The sequence below is a fragment of the Sciurus carolinensis genome, chromosome 13 (genome assembly GCF_902686445.1).
Source record: "Sciurus carolinensis chromosome 13, mSciCar1.2, whole genome shotgun sequence".
NCBI lineage: Eukaryota > Metazoa > Chordata > Mammalia > Rodentia > Sciuridae > Sciurus > Sciurus carolinensis.
The window spans coordinates 40,152,977-40,177,914 of record NC_062225.1 but is presented as its reverse complement, the minus strand read 5'-3'; the positions used below and the strand labels follow the sequence as shown (position 1 = coordinate 40,177,914).

The 24,938-nt window shown below is 35.3% G+C and overlaps 1 protein-coding gene across 1 annotated transcript in view; it reads right to left on the bottom strand.

The window, feature by feature from the left end:
• Positions 1-7,625: 7,625 nt before the first annotated feature.
• Positions 7,626-24,938, bottom strand: part of Peli1 (pellino E3 ubiquitin protein ligase 1) — a 57,908-nt gene continuing 40,595 nt past the window's right edge. Inside the window, exons 2-7 of the mRNA XM_047522891.1 lie at positions 21,724-21,863; positions 18,520-18,649; positions 14,975-15,076; positions 10,904-11,101; positions 10,620-10,808; positions 7,626-10,030 (exon numbers count right to left, since the gene is read on the bottom strand). Of these exons, the coding sequence (XP_047378847.1) occupies positions 9,464-10,030; positions 10,620-10,808; positions 10,904-11,101; positions 14,975-15,076; positions 18,520-18,649; positions 21,724-21,794 (1,257 nt within the window). The 5' untranslated portion in view covers positions 21,795-21,863 and the 3' untranslated portion in view covers positions 7,626-9,463. The remainder of the gene's footprint in view (positions 10,031-10,619; positions 10,809-10,903; positions 11,102-14,974; positions 15,077-18,519; positions 18,650-21,723; positions 21,864-24,938) is intronic.

The following is a 24,938-nucleotide window of genomic DNA, read 5'->3' as shown; positions in this document are numbered from 1 at the left end:
GGTGTAGACTCTTGTATCATTCCAGGACAGATCAGGGGCTGGGGAAATAGCTCAGTTGTTAGAGTGCTTGCCTTGTATGCACAAGGCCCTGGGTTCAATCCCCAGCACCACAAAATAAAAAGCCCCCCCCCCACAAAAAAAAACCTACTTATTCAGGACAGATCAGCCCTGGCACTTGTTTGTGAGATGGTTGGTCATAGGATAGTTTTCTTCATGAGAAAATAATTGGTTAAGGAATAGGATTAAATTTTAAATGTATCAACGGACCAACTGCACTACCTCCAATTCCACTTGAAAGAAAACCAGTGATCCAGAATTCCATAAACACATGGCATTATCTTCTTGGCACCCCAGGTAGGTTTAGATTGCTTAGATGCAACACCAGAAAACAAAAAGCAAATGCTGGCATTTTATAATTGCTGTTAGCTGGAAATGAACAATGCAATCAGAAGCACATGGGAGAGCACTTCAAGGGTCAGTGTGTTCTTTCCAGCCAGGAAGATGGTGGCCATGCATAGGGCTCCCTTTTAATTATACCTAACTCTTGAAATAAAGCCTATCCTGTTTCATAGAAAGAAAACCTTTAAAGAAACAAAGTGATAAAGCAGACTTTCTGGAAATGTTTTCACTGAACTGTATGAGAGAGAGAGAGGTGGTGGAGGGGAGAAAATGGCAGGGGAACTATTCTTAAGTGAAATTTTTGTGGACTACTAACAATCTAGACCAATGAAGTTTGCAGGCTAACAATAAGGATCAATGACTGACTAGGAAGTTCATGGGATAGCAGTCTAGGTTGCAAAATGGTGCGGGGGAGGCAGAATAATTGTGGCAGCAAAATAGCAGGGAAGAAATGACTGCAGCCTTGTTAACCCATTGTCCCTTCACTTAATTGTGTGCAAACCTTCTCTAGTAATGACTGGGTTTTGTGACCCAGTATAATGAACAATAATGACGAAGGTGAATGCAATATTCTCAGTGTAGAAATGTACATATTTGCATGTTATATCACTTCCTTTACTGATGTCTCTCCCATTTTGTAGTACATTTCATTGGTAAGTAGGCTTAATTCATCATAATAAAGCCGTGCATGGAAAAGTTAAGATCAAATTTTTATCTGAATCATAAAACATTTTTGCAGATCAAAGTTGTTCAAACTGGTATCACAGGTCATCATATAATTCAATCTCAATAAAGGCTAATAGGAATAGATCCTTGTAATTGGTTGATTTTTTTTTTTTTTTTGTACCAGGGATTGAAACCAGGGGCACTTAACCACTGGGCCTCATCCCCATCCCCTTTTATATTTTTATTTAGAGACAGGGTCTTGCTAAGTTGCTTCGGGCCTTGCTAAATTGCTGAGGCAGTCTTTGAACTCAAGATCTTCCTGCCTCAGCCTCCCAAGCTCTCGGGATTACAGGCATGCACCATCGTGCCTGGTTGTTAGGAAATTTTTATGTTGGGTCACTGCTGTAGAAGCACTGTGTACCCCAAATCACACCCTTTCAAGAAGTGTTTCAGCTAAGAATTATTTCAGTTACTCTTTCCATCAGTCATTGAATAACTAAAGATAGTCATAGTTCATTTAACATACTCTGACTTTGTTGCATTTCAAATAGGCTATGGAGTTCCCCAAGTGGAGAAGCTGTTAATTTGTTAGTCTGGGACCATCAACTGTACGAGTCTAATTTCATACAAAGGACCAGCACCAAAGACCTAAGGAACTAAGATGAGATAGAATGACATTGATGACAAAGGGTTAATTTTTTTTTTTTCCCTATAGAATTTCAGGTAATTCATGGCTACAGCCAGAGCCAAGGAGTTAAAAAGTATGTTACAAAATTACAGGAAATGCTGCCTGCAGCACAACCGCATCCTCTCTGAAGGGCGGGCTGCTTATCTTGATGTATTCTAACTCCCTTCACTCAACTCAGTCTCTAGTTTATTTACAATGAATAACTGCCCATTGTTACCTACTCTGATAAAGGAACATCTAAGGACTGGTTTCTCAGGCCAGACTGGATTAAGGCTTGGACTTGTGCCTTGCCTGAAGAATTCCTCGTAGTTGTGAAATCCCACCCAGACAACATTTTCAATGGCCCCTTTGTATCTAAAGAGGAATTAAAACACTTCAGTAAATAAGTATGGCCATATTTGAAGTCAGCAGCAATAATGAAACCATAAAAGCACCTTCAAACAAACTCTTGATTGTTAACTCTCAAACTTAAAAAAATCCTAGAACGTATACCGAAGCTACTAAAATGCTCTTTTAAAGTTTCTCTGCAAAAGTCCACATCCCAAGAGTAGTATCTTTGACTTTCATTTCATCATATACAAGTATCATTTCACAGTTAAATTACCTCTGCAATAAGAAACCAACTTTGCATAATGTACTTGACTTAGGGATTCCTGCCATGGTTGAATTCTTTTGAGTAAAATCAATGAAAACATAATTGACATTTGCATTCATGCAGTATAACTAATATAGAAATGACACACTAACAAACTCGCTAGAATTTACATGCTCAGGTGAACAGGCTTTTCTTTTTTCCTTCAAGCTAGTCATCCCCCTTACCCTCCAGTACTGGGGATTGAACCTGTGGCACTCTACCACTGAGCTATATCCCCAGTCCTTTTTACAACTTTATTTTGAGATGGGGTCTTGCTAAATTGCCCAGAAAGGCTTTGAGCTTGAGATCCTCCTGCCTCAGCTTTCCATGGTGCTGGGATTAAGGGTGTGCCGAGCCAAGTTAGTCATTTTGAGAAGCAATACTTATTCTAGTTGGGAGCAATCTAGTATTTGTGTGTTAAGGGGGAGGTGGAGATATTTTTGGACCTCTCATCAAGAAATTACCTGTCCTTCCCTCCTCAACCCCTGTACAAACTGGACTTTGGAGGTAATTGCTTCAGGATTCTAACATTTTACCAACACCCACAGTGAGAAACTCCTCCTGCTACCCCTCTTCAGCTGCCACTGAAGCCTATTCTTGATTTGGGAGCTTCTAACTATAGATATCTGACAGCCTCTCATTCTCTTTTCCCTCTGCACCTGATTCAACTCCTGCCTCTTCACCTAGGGATTTGCCTTTCATGGTTCAAAATCTACTCAACTTTATGGGTACCGGTGTTCAGATTATTCTTATTTAACTATGTTGTTAACTGAGTTTTTTATTTTTATTTTTTTGTTGCTCGACAGTATAGTAGCTATTGTCATTCATTTTCATCTCCATTTCAAATAATTCTCTAAAAGGAATTTAATGAAGCCAAGTGGAATTGAAAAGTATCTGAATGCATTGCATTCCTAGAGAGGTATGGTATGCACAATAACTACTGATTTCACAGTAAATAGTAAAAGAAAATAAAGAGCCTTGTCAATGAGTGAGATGGATGATTTGTAATGATTCAGGTAGAGTATCCAAAGGGCTGCAAGTGAAACTCTCAGAGAATTCTTTTTTGTTTTTTTGTTGAGACAGGGCCTTACTATGCTGCCCAGACTGGCCTGAACTCAAGTGATTCTCCTGCCTCAACCTCCTGAGTAGCTGGGATCGCTGGCACAGCAACTGTGCCCAGCAGAACTCTTTTACTCTTGTCCTTCATTTCCAAACTAGGCAAACCTTTTAAATGAAATCTGAAGCAGACCATCCCTTAGAATTGGGAACCATTGTTCACATGACAACACTCTGCAGACACTTATAATTTAAAAATAGAAGCTATTAAATGCAATGTACTTATGTTTGCTTCAATAATCAAAACATAGGAACATACCTGAATCTGGATGACTCAAATTTATAATCATCAGCGTACTAGGGTAGACAGGGCATTGAGGTTCTACTACCAGATCTGTCAAATCAGTGACCACTTCATCTAAGACTTGGTTTCCTCATCCATAATCTGATTGCCAAGATCCCTCCTAGTTTATATTCTATTTTAAAAAAGTCATACAGTAATATAATAATACTTCAGATATAATACTTCAGGGCTGTGGTTGTAGCTCAGTGGTAGAGCACTTACCTAGTATGTGTGAGGAACTGGGTTCAATTCTCAACAACATATAAAAAAATAAAAGTATAAAAAATACAGTAATATTAAAAAAAAGATACTGCAAGACTATCTACAGAAACCTTAATTCTCCCTTTTAATATTAACTGCCTTCTGTGTCTTTCCTTATTAATCACTGGTACTCAAAATGAAATGTCTGGATGTCATATTTTTTGGCCATAACTGGTATTTCTTTTCTTCTCCATGAGAATCCTTTTTGTTCTCTTCTGGTACTATCCACGGGTTTTCTTCTTATTGCCCTGTCAAACTTCCAGTTAGTGTCACTTTTTTTAGTGTGTCCCCCATTCCCTGCTTCTCTCTTGTTCAGCCAAGGTAAATACATTTTCTGATCAAATAAATAGCTTCTGTAACCTTCTTCCTTTTCCACTTTTTTTTTTTGCGGTGCTGGGGATTGAACCCAGGGCCTGTGCTTGCAAGGCAAGCATTCTACCGACTGAGCTATCTCCTCAGCCCTCCACTATTTTTTCTAACACTCATAACTCAAGAGTGGTTCAGTAGTTTTGAAGTTGAGTTCTTAGTTTTCTCTATCCAAGAAATAGTTTTCAAGCATTGACCATGTGGCTCAATAAGTATCACATGACTATGATACATCTCAATTTGCAAAAGAATTTCTTCAATGTATTTCACCATTAAAATGGGGAAGCAGCAAAATGTAGTGGTTGTGTACATACAAATAGGGTAAGACTTCCAAAGTTCAAATTCTGAGTCCTTTGGTTAGTTGTAAGTCCTGTGAACCTTGGGCAAGTTACACTGTTGAGGCTGATTTCCATTGTAAAATAGAGATAACAGTTCCTACCTCACAGGGTTGAGTTTTAAATAATATCACTAATATTATTAGTATGGTGCAAATAGTGCTTGACACACACACTCAAATGTTAGCTGTGATAAATTTATTTTATACTATGGCTTGATTTTGACTTACATAGCTGGGTTTACAATTTAAGAGCAACCAAAAGAACCTAGCATTACCATCACATCACCTACTACAATGTTTGGACATGATACTTTATGACAATTACTAAGAAAACTCTTGATCTTATTTATTTTCTGTTGACAATGATCAAAGAGAGGCATATTACTTCAGGGAAACTGGTATTAAAGTCTGGATTTATAAAATAAGTTCAAGAATTCTGTTTGCCACAAATACTTCAATGTTTATAAACAACAACAAAAAAACTTCAAGAAAAAAAAAAACAAAACTTGTGCTCTGCCACTGTCTTTTATAAAGGATTTGAAGCAGCAAAATATTAAAACTCAGGAAAACTGAGGAATATTTATTTAAAAAGTCGAGTCAAGTAAAAAGGTGTATATGGGTGAGAAGAAAGAAAAACTATCAGAAGACTTTAGCAAAGGAATTTACTGACTGCAGTTGAAAATAGAACATTTCCTTAGAGGGCAGCCAAAGCGAAGACAGAAACGTAAGTGCTGTCCCTTATTTCAGTGAAAGTAAGTCCACTATTAATCATGAGGAATACTTTTTTGATTTGTTTCTAAGCTAGCATGAGGTATATAGAGAACACTGATCATAATGATCATAAGTATACTGAGAACTTCAATAGCAGTTAAGAAAACGGAGACATTCCAGTTTTGGCAAAAATCTTTTCTAATAGGAGCCTCAATCTAATGTCCAAGATCACTACCTGATTCCACTGTTAGAGCAACCCTCCCCCTAAACTGTTAAGGCCATCCTTCCAGTTACTCAGGTTGATTGAGTTGAGCATTCTTTCCCCACCCCCACCCCCCTTTTTTTGTTTTGGTGCTGAGGATTGAATCCAGGGCCTATGTCACTGAGTTACACCCCTAGCCCTGAGCCCATTTGTTCTTGATTCCTTCACACACCATAGCTGATCTGGCAGCAAATGCCATTGATTCTGCCTGCAAAAAATCTAGAATTCGATCACTTCTCAAACAATTTCCAATGTCACTGCCTTGATCCAAGCCACTCTCTCCAGGATTACTGTACTTTTCCTGCTCTCACCTTCACTGTTTTAGTCAGATCATGTCACTCTCATTCCCCAAACCCTCTAATGGCTCCCATCTTACTTAGAATAAAAGCCTCATTCTCAGATGGTCCTTCATGATCTAGTTTCATCCCAACTCCCACTCTCCTTAACCTGTCATTTCACTTTATCTACTACTCTTCCCCTTTCATACCACTTAGCTACATTGGCTTCTTTGCTATTATAGAAGTATTCCAGAAGTTTCCATTTCAGGGCCCTTGCCTAAATGCTCTTCTAAGTAGCCACACCCTTCAGCTACTTCAAATCTTTACTCAATTGGACCTTCCACATATTACAAAACACTATCCCTTCCCACTAGTACATAACGTATATACTTTCCTTTTCTGCTTTATTTGTCTCATCAGCATGGTTCACTATCTATCATGTTGCATTTTTTACTTTTTCTTGCTCATTTCTATCTTTCTCACCTGACTACAAATTCTAAGGTGGTAGGGCTCTTTTTCTTCTGCTTCTCACGTAAAGTTTAGAAGTTTGGTGCATGCTAGCTATTCAGTATCTGCTATAAGAATGAGTACATAAAAATTTGAGGTAAAGGCATTATAGTATACTTACATAAGAGTATTCTCAAAGTGGGGGCATAAGACAGATTATAGTTCACTTAGGCAGAGCTTTGCCGATCTGATTTGCTACAGGGATATACTCTGAGCATAAAGAGATTTCTATGTCTGAGTATCTGCCCTTCATGTTTTACCTCATTACCATAGCATTTTAGATTAGGGAAATTGAACCCTCTGTACAAACTGAGGAACTTTTAAACACAAAATTGCTTTGATAAAAGAGTTCAGCCTTTCTCTCTTTGTGTACCAGGGATTGAACCCAGATGTACTTAACCACTGAACCACAGTCTCAGTACTTTTTATGTTTTATCTTGAGACAGGGAGAGAGTCTCACTAAGTTGCTGAGTTTGGCTTTGAACTTAGAGATTCTCCTGCCTCAGCCCCTGAGCCATTGGAATTACAGGTGTGCGCCACCACAACTGGCTAAAATTACCTTTCTTGAGAATGCATTTAAGAGACCTAAATAGAGCCTTTTCTCCTCGTGGCCAGAATACTGACATTTCTTTAATACAACTGAATAAGTAAGAGTGTTCTATTAGGCACTGGAAAAATGACAGAACTATTACTCAAAATGCTGAATAGAAAACACCTAATGATTTACATTACTTGAGTTTTTAAAGTTTGAATTTGATATAAAATGAATCATGTTTTTCCCAGCTGCTAGAAGGAAATTCAGGCACTTTGGGAAGAACATGAAATTTTTATGGTCACTGAGGCACTATTTAAATAGCCCTGTAACCAACTTGCATAGAGCCAACTCTCCAGCAGGACTTGACTTAGAAAAGGTCTCTATTATTAAACCACTAACAAGTTCCTCTACTATTAAGAGAAGATTTCCAAAGAGAACCAGAGTTTTAAAAAAGTATTACAGTAAATGCAACCTCCTTGTCTATTTCAAATGAATATTTTTAAAGCGTTAGGCAGATCTGTCCAGTTTGACTCTGGTTTTCCATTCTCCAATATGCAAAAAGGCAAGACACAAATTCAAATATCTATTTTGAAAAGTATTTACTTAGTTTGAATAAATTAATTGCAAATAAAAATTAAGCTACAATATATAGCCTGAATAGAAATGACTAGAACAAATACAATACAGGACTTGATTTCCTTGCATTAGTCACAAAGCATGTGACAATCTAGAAAACTTCAGAATCAATTATGTTTCTCTGAAAAAGGGGTAACAATAGTTACTGATACATCACAACTAATAAACTTATAATACAAGTTTCCTGACATGCATTTCCTGAGTGAACTCAATGATAATTTTTAAAAAACAAGGAATTTTGACAGTTGAAGTAAAATAAAATAATTCATGGCTTCTAAGTGACAAGTTTTGCTTTTTTAACCCCCCAAAACATAACAGCAATGTAATAGGATAAATTAAAGCTATGCTACCACATAAAAAAATTTGCTAAACAAATAAGTATCACACAACTTTTCAAATTCAAGGAAAACAAATCAAATGACTAAAAAACAATTCTGTCATAATCTGAAAATGTATTGATTTCTACAAGTGTCAAAAGGGTTTGATGTAGTGCATATATCTATACTTTTTTTGTGGCACATTTAGAAAAAAGACTAGGGGAAAGGAGAAGAAACTTTTTCTCACTTCTGAAAGCAAAAGACTTACTGAAGTTAAGAGAATAAACAGACCTTGCAAGTGTGTCCCTCTACTGTGTGTCACTGGTGCACATCTGCCAACCATTTGAGTCACACTGTGGCAACTCTTATTAGGATTCAAGCCCACAGTTAAGGCTGGTCTGCTATGTTAAAAATAGGGGGGGGGGGGCATTATCATTCTTTAACCCTTTATCTCTACATTTTCTAATGCCCAGATAAAGCCAAATGTAGAATTAACTAAGCATTTCTTTTTCTAAAAGCAAATCAAGTCACTCTCCTTTCTTGTTAATTTATACTTTTTTTCATGGGAATGATTTTTTTTCTAGAAACACTGAACAGATGAACCACAGTTTATATCCAAAAAATAAACTTGCCAAATGCTGCTGATACTAAAAACAGATTAATTATCATGGGAGAAAAATAGATAATCTAGATTAAATTGCATATTCAAAGGAGCATATAAAATGTTTCTTAGCATTAAGTTTTTGTTGTAGTACTACACTTGAGAGAAACACTAAGGAAAAAAAAAAACTTTCCTGATTATCTTTGATGTGGTTAAAAACAAACACTTCTTAGACAATGGTAATTAATATGAACCTGATTTTACAAAGTACTCTAATTTACCAAATTACATATTTAGATGGGGATGGGAGAGAGGCTTTCTTCTTGTTCTTCCTTCTAACTCTGCAAATCCTTGAGCTTTGTGCTCACTAAACTACCATTCACACACAAGGTGTGAAGGCATCATTACCATGCTACACTATCAAGAACATTCTAAGATATTTTCTAAAATAAAGATAAATAGAAAAAAGTTAATATACATGTTGCTGTATTTTACAATGTTTGCAACAAACTGTAAACTAACATAGTTTGAACCAACAGTACCCTCAGTTATACAAAACAATTTCTCAACACTGAGGATGGGTGATTCAAAAACACTAAAATGAAGGCATCAAATTACTGTCTTTTTTCTCCTCAAAATATATTTTCAAAAATCGTAATTCATAAGTCTGGTACTTTCAAAAATTCCTTTGCTTGAGTTTCCCAGATTTTGCTCAGAAATTGCTACTATTTCTTATAAATTTTTAAAAAAATTCTTCATCTTAATGCAAATGATCAGAGCAGAGAAACTGTGACGTGGACAACAGGTTGCAAAACCCAACTCACTTAGCTTATAAATTTATAATGTAGTCCTGTAACAACTGTCTGTTAGTCTAGAGGTCCTTGGAAAATGAGTCTGATGTAGCCTTGTTCACCAGCCAACTGATGTGCACAAAAGGGACAGGCTGCGTGAAAAGTATGAGTACCATGAGGAAGCGGGATCTGGGACCAATAGGCTGTTGTCTTCTCTGAACACACATGCCCACAAGGGCTAAATGCATGGGTTGGAGGGCCAGCGTCCACATAAAATCCAGCTTCACATCCAAGCCACAGAGGGACATAGGGACCAACAGATCTACACATAGGACATTCACGATCTTTTCCGTCACGTTCTTCTTTGTTTCCCCAGTTATGATAGCCATGTACATGGCCGCAGTTTAGATATACCCATGGTTGTTTTTCATCTACAACATCTTTCCTCTTCATACTAGGAAACGCTAATGTGTTGAACCCTACAGGGCACTGAGGTCGTGCTGCATTGATTTCCTGTCTTAAAGCTTCTAAATGCTTCACGGTAGGAGTGTGGGAAAGGCCTTCTGCAGTACGCCACAGCAATGTTGCACCGCAGAGGTCAATCAACGAGCCATCTTGTAACTGATTGGTTTCAATTTCCACCTAGAGATAAAAAATAAAAATGAAAAATGCATTCACTATTATGTTTTGGATTTTTACATAAGAGATTTGGTCTTAAAGGATCCTTGCTCAAGAAATGAGATTTCCTAGGATTATCCACTATGTAATCAAGAAACTTAGTAGTAGTCATGAAAAATATAAGTTTGAAAACTAAGGATAAAATATTGAACAATAACATATCTCTTTTTATTCTTAAAGACAATGTATGATTAGAACATCTGACTAAACAAGAAACCTAATATTTTTAATTAGGTAAAAATGGTCAAAGATACTTAGACCAAAGTTAAAAGGTTAGGATACTTAGACCAAAGAGGTTAGAGTGCTGTTACACTGAGGAAAGCTTAGGTTTTCAAATTAGTTGACATAATATGACAGAGAAAATCCTTAGTTTCCTAATTGAAACAATGAGATATTATCTTCTAGTATAGAATTTGGTAGTGTATTCAACAGACTCAGTTCTCTGTATCAATGATAGATTTAAGATTTTTTTTTGAATACACATAATGTGTTCAGTCCAACTCATCATACGTACTGATGATAGCTCAATAAAAAACTACAATTCAGTACTTACCATTTTTCCTCTCTGTTGAGCTGATCTGGTTTCACGCAGGCTGAATACATTCCCACACACTGATATTTCTCTCCATATTCCAGGCTTGGAGTCTTCTGTGAACCCATTGCGTGGATGCATCACAAGAACACCATTAGTGGTCAAGCCGTCCATCTGCCCATCAGATGTCTTCCATTTGGCAGCCTTTTCCTATAGAAATAATAGTAGTGAACTTATATTTATTTTTAATTCAGACCTAGAAGCTGGTATAAAAGAATGCATCATTTAGGAAAAAAGCTTTTTACCCCAAGAAAGATGTTTTTTGATGAATCAAATCCTGCAGCATAAATCCGTGCTGTAAAGGGGGGGTTTCGTTCACATATGATTCTACAGGCAAATCTTGATATAGTGCTTTGTACTGACTGTGTATCAGAATTACTTTGACTTCCAGGAACTGTGTCAGTTACTACAAAATCAATAGGACTTTCAGTCGACCGACCAATCTAAGGGAAAAAGAAACATTTATAAACCTATTTGAAGAACACAGTGGAAAATATACTCAAGAAAAGTGAAAAATTAAGGTGAAAACACAAGACTCTGAAATTTTTTTTCATGTTTTTAGTTGTAGATGGACACAATACCTTTTTTTCTATTTATTTATTTTTATGTGGTGCTGAGGATTGAACTCAGTGCCTCACAAGTGCTAGGCAAGCACTCTACCACTAAGCTACAATCCCAGCCCAAAACTGAAATTTCTAACTCAAACTTGGCATACTTTTTTTTTTTTTTTTTTTTTTTTGGCAGTACTGGGGATTGAACCCAGGGCCTTGTGCTTGCCCACACTCTACCGACTGAGATATCTCCCCAGTCCCAAACTTGGCATATTTAACTTTGGGGGTATCTATACCCTTGGAAACTAATCTTTCATATTCTCTATGGTATAATAATCACCTGGAGCCCTGAATAAAGTGGGAACTTACGACAGAATTTATCAAACCCTCAGAGTATGAAGAATTCAGGATAACTCATATTTCTAGATGACTGCAGACTATAATCCTTTTGGGTGGAAATACATCTTCCATGTACTACTCACCCTTGTTTAACAGGATATACTGAATATTTAAACAAATCCTGTATGATGACTCCAGAACATTATACTATGATTACCATTTACAGAAAGCTGCAAAGCAATGATGCTTTAGGAGCTATAAGATAATTACACGAAGGGCTCGTGTGGCCTTCTTTTAAGGTCTTATGTACACTTCACAGATTTTCTCACTTCTTTTTTGCTAAGTTACCAGCTATTATTTCTTGATGTTACTGATACTTTTTTCCAACAAGAAGTTTCTCCTCTGACCAGCTGTTCTTATTTTGATATGGGTTGAGAAATCAAATAACCAACTTCAAAGAACAGCATTACAAAGGTTCTTAGAGCATAAGGGATTCTCAAAGAAGCACAAAAAAGGAATTTCGATGTGATTCCACAGCATTTACTTTATATTGTCTATATGTCTTTTAAATTTTCTTCCCGGTTCTTGCCCATATTTCTCAAGGTTCCAAAATAGGAGTTCTGGATGGGCGAGGTGTTGGAGAATAAGAGACATCTTTAGAACTGCTAGGCAGTAAATAAATTATTTTCATTTTGGAAGTTGAAAAGAAGATAACAAATCATTGGAATAGGTGACAAAAATGGCAAGTGTTACAAGGTTTTAAACATTTAGAAATTATCAGTCTGTTAATATTTGTTACAAATATAGTTCATTGTCATGAAAATGAAGAATATGAATACTGAAAAAACACTGACCCTGTACAAAGATGATGACTCGTAAAGTCATTCTTTGCATAGCTGAGTCTCAAGAGTTCCTCACATCAATAACAACAAACTTGAACATTATGTATTATGATGCACCAATAAAAAATGTGGAAAAGAGTTCCTCATATCAGCACACTTTTAGATAAAACTCTTCAGTGTTTTTGTCCTATCACCAAATATAGTTTTTATATTTAGTTTTGATAGTTTCAGGAGAAAGTTGGTTGGTTAAAAAATGTAAGATTGAATGTCCCTTTTGTTTATTTTTAAGATAATGATATCCCAAGAAAATGACCACAGAACTTTGAAACTAAAAATATCTCCAAAAATAAAAAGGTCTTTTAGAGACAAAACATGTATGCCAAGGACTTGACTGAGGATTAATATTCAGATCAAGCAAAAGCATCACTTATTTGGGAAGAGCCACTGGATTATTTGAGAAAGTTGACATTTGATCTGAGCTTTGGAAAAGACTGTAGACATCAAAGCAATACTGGTAATGACAAGTGAGAAGAAAGTTTAAATACCTATAAAGAGAAAAATCCTACATGAATGTGATCAGATGCCAAATATTTTATGTTAAGATTAACTTTAAGTAGATCATCCTCTAGTTGCTATCATTAGCTTTAAAACTATAGATTTTTCATGTCACTTTTCTCCACAACCATGAAAATGGTTCCTTACAGCCTATCCCAACTTTTTAGTTTGTCCAGCCTAATTTCCTATCACTTCTGTATACAAGTACATTCTAGCTATAAGTATCTTATTCAACAATTTTCTGTCACTCTGCACAAAATTTTTCTGCTATCTCTTTGGCCAGCAAGCCTTTCTCCTGCTTACTGGCAAGGATCCTACCTGACCTGATAAGAAGGTCCAAATGAAAAGGTACTGCTTTGAAGTCTCTTCTCCATCCCTCTTCTACCCTATCAGAAGTCTGTACTTAGGCAGTAGTATACCACCTAGGCTGGAAACCAACTTGGAGATTGAATGTCTGATGGAAACATACATGTTCTTGTTCATTTTACAAAGTAGATAATCTAAAATGTTTATAAAACCAGTTCCTCAAAGACTGCCTAATTTACTAGGATATTTCTGATATATCTCAGGTTTTCTGCAAAAATGGTTGTATTTTCCATGGGTATAATGCCTGTGGAAAGACTGTATTAGTTTATTATTATACTGGGAAAAATTCTCTATGAAAAGGAGAAATTAACTACAAAAGATAAAGAGATGAATAAATAAACACAAGGTACTTTCTGAAGCTAAAATTCTGTGATCAAATGTCTAGGTAGCATCTTGATTTTTAAAAAAGTTAAACACGTTCTTTTTTTTTTTTGCGGTACTGGGGATTGAACCCAGGGCCTTGTGCTTGAAAGGCAAGCACTCTACCAACTGAGCTGTATCCCCAGCCCGTTAAACCCGTTTTTAACTGTTTGGTGGTGAAATAAAATGTGGAAAATCATCCTAAAGCTATGTGTTAGGTTTCTGCTAGGATCCAAACCCTTCATGCTCATTAAAGACATTTTTTGCTTAGTTTTGGTAAAAACAAGGAAACAAAAAAATACATTTGAAAATTAACCATAGAGACACTAGTCTAAAGGAATTGTTGCATCTTATTTAAGGGCAAAGGGGAGGAAGCAAACTCAAAGAAATATTTTGCTGTTGGTTAAAATTAAATACATCTCTGGAAGTTTTCATCTTTATTTACTCTTGTAAAATAAAGAAAAATAGAAAACTAACTGGGACAAAAATAATAGTAGCAAAATTTATCAGGAAAACATTTATGTCCTACAGAAGTTTCTTTAGTAAACCAAGTATTAAGGGAGAAGATATTTCTGTTTATATCTTTCGATTTAACAGTTCTGTAAACTATCAGTTTATAAAAACATCAGCACTGGATTGGTACAAAGAAAGATAGAGGTGGGAAAAAAAAAACTTTTATTGCACCAGTAATAACAAGTTTGACATCATGTACTTGCTATGAATAGTTAGAAATTGCCTATACTTTTTGTTGCCTAGAGAGGAAGGTGGGAGGTAGTGGTCCCCCAAAAAGGGGCATAAATGCATGCAGAATATTTCTGTTTCTGTTTTTAGATATTAATAGCTAACATTTACTAAAAGTTTACAAGTAGCTAGCACAGCTCTGAGCTTTACATGCACAACTTATTTAAGCCTAGCTGCTATGAGGAAGATTCCATTACTTGCATTTTACAAAGGAGAAAGCTGAGGGCTAAGTAATATTAACCAGGAATTCTGATTCCTGAGACCATCTCAACCATGCCACAAAGACTTTTATAAGGTCTAGAAGTCAAGAGATGTTTTAATGAGATGCATTATTAAAAATTATAATCCTTAATTCAACTGTAGCAAAAGTTACTGACAATATATTTTTTCCTTTGGTGCTGGGATTGATCCTAGAGCCTTATGCATGTTATTACAGCCATACCCTCTACACTCCTAAAAAGATTTTTTTTTTTATTGTAAACAAATGGGATACATGTTGTTTCTCCTAAAAAGATTTTTAATTTTTTTTTTTTTTTTTAAGAAAAAAAATTTCATATGTTACCTGAAACATATCAGTGTTGCTGTCATGAGTATATTCAACCACCACTGTCTGGGCCCGAGATAGAGTGTATGATATGCTATGCTGGTCCTTATTGCTTATTGCCTATGAATGAAAAAGTTAATAGCAAATATTATCAATCAGGTCAATTGAAAAATCTTTCCATTAAAAGAAGGTACAACTATTTTTCATATATATAAAACACTTATGTATTCTCCCCCTGAAATTTAGGGTAGAGGTTAATAACTCTTGCATAATCTCAGCTATGACAATGGTTTTCTTAGGTTGAGTGGGTGTAGAATATTTTGAAGTAGAGTAAAAACACAAATTTTAAAAACAAAGACTTTAAAATCTATCTCCCTTGTAAAGTGTTTTAAATTATGAAAGTAATCAAAACCAAATGCCAAATAGAAGCTGGAATTGATACTTAGTACCTAAGAAGAAAATAGTAAATTCTTTAAGATAGGAAACTTATTTTTAAAGTCCTTTAAAGAGTTATATAGTTAACTATATAACTATATAACTATATATCAGCAGAGTTAGCTGATTTTCTAATCATTTGATGACTGTACAGATGATAAATGTTTGCCATATGCTGGGCTAGATACAGAAAAATTTGCAGAATGATTAAACATTAGCAAAGGAAATGGATATAAAACTATGACTGTACTTTTGACTTATCCTAAACTAAAAACATTGCTAAATAGAACTCTTCAGTTTTGTTTTCAGGCATTTTTTTTTTATGTATATGAGTTGAAGATAATATCAGAGGGGGGAAAAAACCTAGTCATTGCATAAAGGAAGTGGAAACAGGTTGCGTAAAAGGAAAATAAGATACAAAGACACATGAAAATGATTATACAGAGTAAAGGAGTTAAATGAAAAATGCTTCTTTTAAAATATTTTTAGTTGTAGATAGACATAATTTTATTTTACTTTATTTTTATGTGGTGCTGAGGATCGAATGCAGTGCCTCACACATGCTAGGTAAGCACTCTACCACTTAGCCACAACCCTAGCCCAAAAAAATGTTTAATTAGAAGTTTGGCATTATAAAGCTTTATCTAGTTTTGATTTTTAGCTAATTTGTAACAGATAAAGCTTTAAAATAATACTTTCAGATTAAGAACATTAATTTTCAATACCCAACGAGAATAAACAAATATCTGAGTTCTATCTACCCAGCTTTAGCAGTTTAAGAATGCTACTTTTATTTCTGATGTTTTTTAAAAAAGTTAACTACAGATATAACTCGGGCTGCCCATATGTCCCTCCCTATTCTGCCTTTTTCCTCAGAGGTATACACTTTAAGAATGCAATGGACGCAATGGTGGAAAGAGACAGATATCATTACACTGTGTACACGAATGGTATGAATCTACATTGTGCACAACCGTAGAAATGAAAAGATGTACCCCATTTATGTATAATCAATCAAAAATAAAAGTAAAAATAAAAAAATAATTAAAAAAAGTGCAGTGTAGATCATTTACATGTAGGCTGTTAATATTTTTTTTTTACTACACATTTATGTTTCATGAACATTGTATAATTTTCTTCACATACTTTAAAATCTATACTTAAATCCAGCATTAAGCAACTGACTTTTCAAATAATTGCTCAGTATCTTTTGTGTACTTTGGGACTATAATCTTTATTTATTTATTTTTTAAACCACTAAAACTACTCTTAGATTAGGGATAAGAACTATGTCAGGTTTGAGTTTCATTGGACTAGAAGGTAAGATTTTAACCACTTATTCCAGATGACTGCAAGACTAAATAATTAAGTTTTCTTCATGACCTCACTAATGTATTCCTTCAAAATTTAAAAAAAAAATTTTACTTGATTCTTAAGATTCTTGTTCCCTGTAAAGATAAAAAAGGAGTCAACAACAAAACATGAAGGGCATGCTGGGTACAGTGGTGCACACCTTGAAGCCCAATAACTTTGGAGGCTGACATGCAGATCCCAAGTTGGAGGCCAGCCTGAGCAAATTAGCAAGTCTCTGTCTAAAAATTAAAAAATGGTTGGGGATGTAGCTCAGTAGAAGAACACCCCTGGATTTAATTCCCAGTACCACAACAAATAAAATCTTAAGGGACATAACAGTAAAAATCCAAATTATTTCAGAGTTTGGAATTACAAACATTTTCCCTGAGAATGGCTCTCAATCAGAGGTGGTACTAGTGAAGAAGCATCTGAAAATGTGTATTTTTTGGCTGTCACAATGATTTGAGGGCTCAAATGACACTTGGTGAGTGGGGGATCAAGAATATTAAATGTCCTGTAATATGTGGTACAGTCTTGTACAATGAAGAATTGTCACCCCAAATGATAGGAGCCTACTGGAAACACTACAAACAGTCCCTCAGATTGGGATCCATAAGCCATTCACTTCTACCACTGCTCAGCACAGTCCTTTTCTGCAAAGAAGCAAAAAGAATCTCTTAAAGAGACTGTCCGTTTCTACACACAGTGGCTCTGGAATAGTAATAGAGAAGGCCTAGGGACAAGGCTTGAGGATTGTGTTTGGCACTTCAAACTGGATGGACTACTATTTTAAAGATATAGGTACTTCCTGAAGTTAACCTACTCTGTAATTTTTCTTATTTGCTTATCACAGCATTGACTTCAGTCTGTGTTATAAAACTGGAAGTAGAGGAATTCATAAGGAAATGTAAAGATGAAATCTCTACTTGTCTATCATTTTAGGAAAAACACAAGGGTTTTGAAATGGTGGTCTAGCTTCTGGAGATTTTGGTAGGCAAAGGAAAAGGGGCTAGAAGCACTGATAAGGACAGGAGGGTGAGAAATTATATTATAGATAAAGATACAGCTGAGTATTTATTTCCATAGCTTTGATTCAATCTAATAATTACTGAGGTCCTCTATGTACAGGGCACTGTAGTAAAAGTTGTAACAGTCATGAACCAAAAATAAAAGTAAGCCAGGCATCGTGTCTGTACTCCCAAAGACTCAGGAGGCTAAGGCAGGTGGGTCTCAAGTTTGAGGCCAGCCTCAGCTACTTAGCGAGGTCCTCAGCAACTTAGTAAGACCCTGTTTCAAAATAAAAAATAAGGGCTTGGGACATGGCTAAGTGGTTAAGTGTCCTGAGTTTAATCCCTGGTACCAAAAACAACGAAACAAAAACAAAAACAAAAACAATAAAAAACAAACAAAAACATCCACAGAATCTTAGATAAAGACAATTAAGTTTAAACACTATCTCATCCATCTGATACCTTATTATGCATACTATACACTACACTCCTCCACCAGTCCAGGGGATGCCCCTGGAGTAATAGGAATGCCCTCCTTATAGAGGTGGATAGTTACACAATTCTAAACACTACTAGATAAAATCCTGGTTCTACATCCATATCTTTAAATAAGGAAAGGGAATGTTTCCTTGTAATTTCCCTTCTGATAGCAGTTCTTCAATCCGAACAAAACTCCTGAAATAGAATGTGAGGGGAATGCTAGAGAATATAAGCAACATATAAAAGTCTTTCGATTTCTCTAGGTTTTTATTTTTATTTTTTTACCTTTGCTGCCTGAGGAGTACACGCAATATGAACAGTGCTGGGCTTTACCCCATTTGCCTTAGGTCTTTTAAACAAAGCGAACCTACTTTTCCTCCTTCCTCTATCGCCATTTGGGAGAGACCCATTATACCTGTTGTGGGAAAAATAAGAGAGATTAGGTGAGCACTTTTAAGAATCAAGACAATTATAAAACAAATGTTTTACTTTACCTTGTAGAATCAATTCCCAATTAATTATCTATTTGCATATTATAACGATCTCAAACTCCTTTTGGCAACTGCTTATCTCCAGACCAGTTGTCTAGGTATGAAACAAAGTAATAATCTTTTTGGCTACATCCCAAGTTTCAGAGAAATACCTTTTGTAATATGCGTAGATCTGTATTATCTACATATTTTCATCCCTCTTTTAGTGACTATAATAAAGAGCTTGGGGCTGAGGTTGTGTCTCAGTGGTAGAGTGCTTGCCTTGCATGTGTGAGATACTGGGTTCAACTCTCAGCACCACATATAAATAAATGAATAAGATAAAGGTCCATCAACAACTAAAAAAAAAAAAAAAAAAGAACTTGATTAATGGTCTAACATTCCTTATGACTCACTGTATTTTTTTCTATTTTTAAAATTGTTTTTGCATGTGCTAATACAACATTTAAAAGTATAATGTGTTGTTTAAAATAAGGAATATTTAGATTTCTTTATTAAGTCTTGGCTACCTAATGTGTACACACATGACCACATACACACTGGGAGAGCTTGGCTGCTAACTAGTAAACATAATTTTTTTTTTCAGGCCTTATAACCATGTTTTCATAAAAAATATATGCCCTGAAGACAAGCAAGTTAAGTAAGGACTGAAAGAACTGGAAATAAGTTTTAAAAAATCAAAACAGAAACAGTTGGGTGTTCACTATATGGGTAAGTACTGAGTTCTAATCCATACATTACCTCACCTAATATAGTCTGGAACATTGGCCTTACTGTCCCCATTTTTGCAGACTAGGAAATAGGTTCATAGGAATTATTTTCTGAAGGTCACACATGTCACTGGCAAAGCCAAAGCCTGAATCGGGATATGTTTGTTAAGGTTTTTTTTTTGTCATTCTTCACTGCTTCAGTGAGGTATAAGCAGCTAACTTACTAATAATCTTCATTCATTGATCTTCTACCCTGATAAAATCTTTGGTTTGATAATTTCCTATAAGTAGTTGGTCAATCTGGGCAGAAATGAAGCAGGGACAGGGACATATTTGGAGTTGGAGGAGAAAGTGATTTTATTTTATTTTATTTTTTTTGCGGTGCTGGGGATTGAACCCAGGGCCTTGTGCTTATGAGGCAAGCACTCTACCAACTGAGCTATCTCCTCAGTCCAAGAAAGTGATTTTAAAAGGGCCTGCAATTATGGTTGACAAGGAAGAATCATGTTTTAAAGTTGAGAGGTAATTTACCCAATAACTGTCATATATAGAAACAATACTGATTCTTTGTAAAAAAAAAAAAATACAACATTTTGTATTGGGAAAAAGCCCTTGCTATTTCTTGCTAGCCTTGTTACAGTACAAGGCATAGTCCCTTGGCTAATATGTTAATTTTACTATTCTAGGCTATGTGTTGCCACAAGTCCCACTGTAGGCTCCTTATTCCCCTCACTACTATCCTCTAAGTTGCATGGCTCATTCCTCTTTGGGATCCTATGCTTTTTGTTCCCATATGGTGTTCCTGAATTCAAAGTTCTTTTCTAAGAGAAAGTAACAGCAGAAACAGACCAACTTGTCCGAGTTCACTTCTTCTAGAATTGGGAAAGAAGCATTTGCATTTTAAGACACCTAGTAACAGATACAGAGATGATCACTATTACTAATGATTAACCAAGAACCTTCTAGGCTAAGAGAAATAGTTTAAAACCACATACTAAATTTTAAAACTTATTCTTCAAATACTCTCAAATTTCCTACTAAAATACTTAGAATAATTAAAAAATATTCTTTTTGTAGTTGCAGATGGACAGAATGGCTTTATTTATTTATTTTTATGTGATGTTGAGGACTGAACCCAGTGTCTCACACATGCTAGGCAAGCACTCTGCCACAGTCTAGAGTAGTTTTTTTTTTTTTTGATAGTTAAAAGCTGCTAGTCATTAATAGTATTAGAATCAATGTGATGTGAAATTATAATATTATAGTTACTACATTAAGTTTATGATCTTTTAAGTTTGGTTTTTGATAGAAAAAACTTTTATGTCTTAAAGGGCCTTAGATGATCTTATCTAATTGTTATTTTACAGGGGAGGAAAAACTAAGGTCCATAACAGTTGAAATGCCCAAGGTTACAAAGCTAACAGTGTTGGAATAAGCACTGGAATCTAGGATCCCTGACTCTTAGTCAAGCTCAATAACTCTATGATCTCCCCAGTGTCTCTTTTTCAACTGAAACAACACATTCTTGCTTGAACAAGAACTTATACCAATCTGATTCTCAAATATACTAGAGTACCTAGAGCCCCATTTTAGGCAAAAGGAGAGAAATAGCAGGTGGGAAGGAAAATTTCCAAGTTTTCTAGGATCTCTAGAATTAATATTAACATATTATTAACATAATATTAATAAATTAAAGTTTACATTTTGACAGTTATACCAAGTTTACATTTAATAAATTGAAATAATAGAATCATTTATTTTTCAATTCATAGGCTGTTTTTCTGAGAGTTAAACAGATGAGATTACTATTGAAGCAAACAAGTAAGTTAGGTACTAGCCTTCAGGGTCTTCCTATTACTGCCATATGCCTATATGACTCCTTTCAACAGTATAGCACAAAGCAGATCTTAAGCACAAAGCACCAACTTCCTCGGGGGTGCAAAACAACAAAATAAACACTCATTTACATGAAATGACCTAAAGCAGGAGAAGGGGAAGGGAATTTTTGGTAAAGATGGCTGAGGTAAAGTTTTCTAAAAAATGAGACAGAAGTAAAACTTTGCCATTTCTGAGGGTAAGGGTAAGACAAAGTCTATGCAGCTTTTAAGCACTTATAAAAATGGCATAAATGTAAGCATTTTAAGTTTCTTAACTTGGTAACATTACCCCATAGCTTTAAATTTCTTTTTGGGAAGTAAGATATAAATTCTAAAAAGTGCTTTAAACCTAGAGGCTAAAATTACTATACATTATTCAATTTTATATCTCATCAAATGTAGAATGCTTACCCTAAGACAATGAGTTCACCATATTTTACTGGTGCTTTGGAAGGATGATTTTCTTGATCAGGAGAAAACATGAGCTTGGCTGTCTTTCTCAAATCTTTGTTTACTGATCAGGAGCCTTGGGACACCTTTTGCATTATCTCCTAGAGGGGAAAAGTTTTCATTAATAATGTGAACAATGAATTTCAGTCTAAATAAAGATATTAATTTTCAGCAGTCTTTTGAGAACGTAGTATGGAAGTCATCACCTGATACATAAAGTATGAGACATTTTCCATAATTATGGTTACAATATTTGACACAAATGGATCCAAATTTAAATTTGGGCCTTCCATTTAGAGAAGATGGAGATATACTTTCCTCTATTATTTCTTTTTTCTTAAAATTTTTTTTTCAGTTGTAGATGGACACAATACCTTTATTTTATTTATTTTTATGTGATGCTGAGGATCAAACCCAGTGATAACATGTGCTACCCAAGGTACTACCACTGAGTTACAATCTCAGTCCTTCCTCTATTATTTCTGCAAAGTACAACTAAAATTCTGAACATTATATATAAAATATAAGATGACATGAAAAGGTTGGGGAAATAGTTCAGTGGTAGAGCACTTGCCTAGCATGCATAAGGCCCTGGGGCTTGCCTCCCCAGTAAAGAAAAAAGAGAAAGAAAGAAAAGGAAGGAAGGGAGAAGATGGAAGGAAGGAAGAAGAAAGAGAAAGAAAAGAAAAAAAAATAAATAAAAAATGGAAAGAGGCAGAACAGGTAGGAACCTGAGCATCCAAGAATCACAACTTGAGAGTGAGTTCTCTCAGTTTTCTTTTTCACTAATACATTCCAGACATGGAACTGTAGAAGTCAGCAATCCGGATATGTCAACTGATACATATCAGAGAAGAGGAAAAGCCACAACAAAAGCTTGCTTTCTAGTTAAAGGAATAAGAAAGGGGCAGCCTACCAAAACAGAAAACTTTGGACAATAAATAACTATCCTACTGCAGTCAAAGCCTACAGAAAACATTATACCCTTCTCCTGTTACACCACCAAGAGCTGAGTGGGGAGCCTTGACTTCCATTTTGTGTACCGTAAGGAGGAGGTCCAACGCCCCACAGTGGTATAGCATCAGAGGAGGCCAAGTAGGAAGACAGGTCTTTTACTCCAAAGGCCAGAATTATCAGTAGGGACTACATAGGGGAACCTGAACTTACACAATGACTCAGTAATAACAAGGAGGACCTTCCTCAGGAGGCTGAGCAGAGACGCTGAACTTCCACATAAACCTGGTGGTAATATTAGAGAAAACAGAAAACACCCCTACTAATCTGTCAAAGCAGTATCAGGAAAAGGCAGGGAAACAGGAGGTTTAAATGATATCCAGAGTCTCAGAACATAATATGAAAAATGCTCAAGTTTTTTTAAAAGTATTTTTTTAGTTGTCAATGATCCTTTATTTTTATGTGGTGCTGAGAATCAAACCTTGTCTAGTTTTACATATGCCAGGCAAGCTCTCTGTCACTGAGTCATAACCCCAGACCTGAAAAATGCCAAAATTAATCGTCATATCAAGATTATAAAGATTTAAACAATGCAAAAGATAACCAGTAGGTGCCAAAACTGAGATCACAGAAATTTAAGAATTATCTGACAAAGAGTTAAAAGCAATCATGATAAAAATGCTTCAGTAGTTACAAAATGCATTTGGGGCAAGTAGGAAGAAAAAAAAAAAAGGAAGTTTCAGCAAAGAAAGAAGATATAAAGAAGTCAGTGGAAATTTTAGAACTAGAAAATATATTAACCAAAATAAAAGCCTTACTAGGTCGGCTCAACGGCAAAACAGAAAGGACCTAGTAAAGAATCAGTCAATGAAAGAATAGTAGAAAGTATCCAATCTGAATAACAGAGAAAATGGTGTGTGTGGGGATGTGGGCAGAGCCTCATGTGTCTGTGGGACTACAGCAAAAGATCTAACATTTGTGTCAGTGGAATCTCAAGAAGAGAAAAGAGAAGCAGAGCTAAAACAGTACTTTAAGAAATAACGACTGAAAATTTATATTTGTAAAGAAAAATAAAACTACAGACCTGAGAATCGAACAAACCCCACACAAGATAAGCCTAAAGACATGCAAGTCAAGATGTATCATAATTAAACTTCCGAAAAGTAAAGGCAAAGAAAATATCTTCAAGACAGAAAAAAACAGATCTTATGTGGGGGAAAAAAAATTAGAAAAACAGCAAACTTCTTATCAGAAACCATGAAAGCCAGAAGACTGGTTTAAGTTTTTTTTGTGTGTGTGTGTGCTAAAAGGAATGAACTGTCAATGCAGAATTTATAGTCAACAAAAATAGAAAAGGATATAAAAACATTCTCAGATGTGGGAAAATTAAAAGAAGTTGCCAGTAACAGACCATAAAAGAATAGTTACTGGAAATTCTCAAAACAGAAAGAAACAGATAAAAGGAAAGATCCTTGGAATATCAGAAAAAAACGAAGAAAATGTTAGCAAAAATACTGGTAAACATAATAAGCTTTCCTTTTCTTAGATTCTCTAAATTTTATCAATAGTCAAAGTGGAAACAATACTGATATGGTTGTAAATGTATGTAAAGGAAATATTAAAGACAATACAGTACTCCTGAGCATGTTTAAATGAAGACTTATGTTCACATAAAAATCTGTACACAAATGATTATAGTAGCTTTATTTGTACAAATAATCTAGATGTTCTTACTAAATGAATGACTGAACTAGTATATCCACACCTTGGAATACTATATAGCAGCAAAAAGGAACAAACTATTAATAAATACAACATGGATGAATCTCATGAATTATGCTAAGTAAAAAAACGCTAACTCCAAAGATTACATAAACAATTACTTTTATATAACATTCTTGAAATGAGTAGAAAGGATAGTAGGCATGGGTTACAAAAGACTGATAGATGGGCCCCTGTGGTGACAGAAAGGTTCTTTTCTCTCTATTAATGTCAATATCCTGGTTGTGGGATGTAGTGCAATGGTAAAGTGTTGCCTAGCATGTGCAAGACACTGAGTTTGAGTTTGATTTTCATCACTGCCAAAAAAATCAAACAAAACCCCAAAACCTAAGAAAAATGTCCTGGTTGTGATATTTTACTCTAGTTTTGCAAGGCATAACCACAGGAAGAAATTGGGTAAAGGGTATGCAAAATTTATTATTTCTTGTAATTGTATGTGA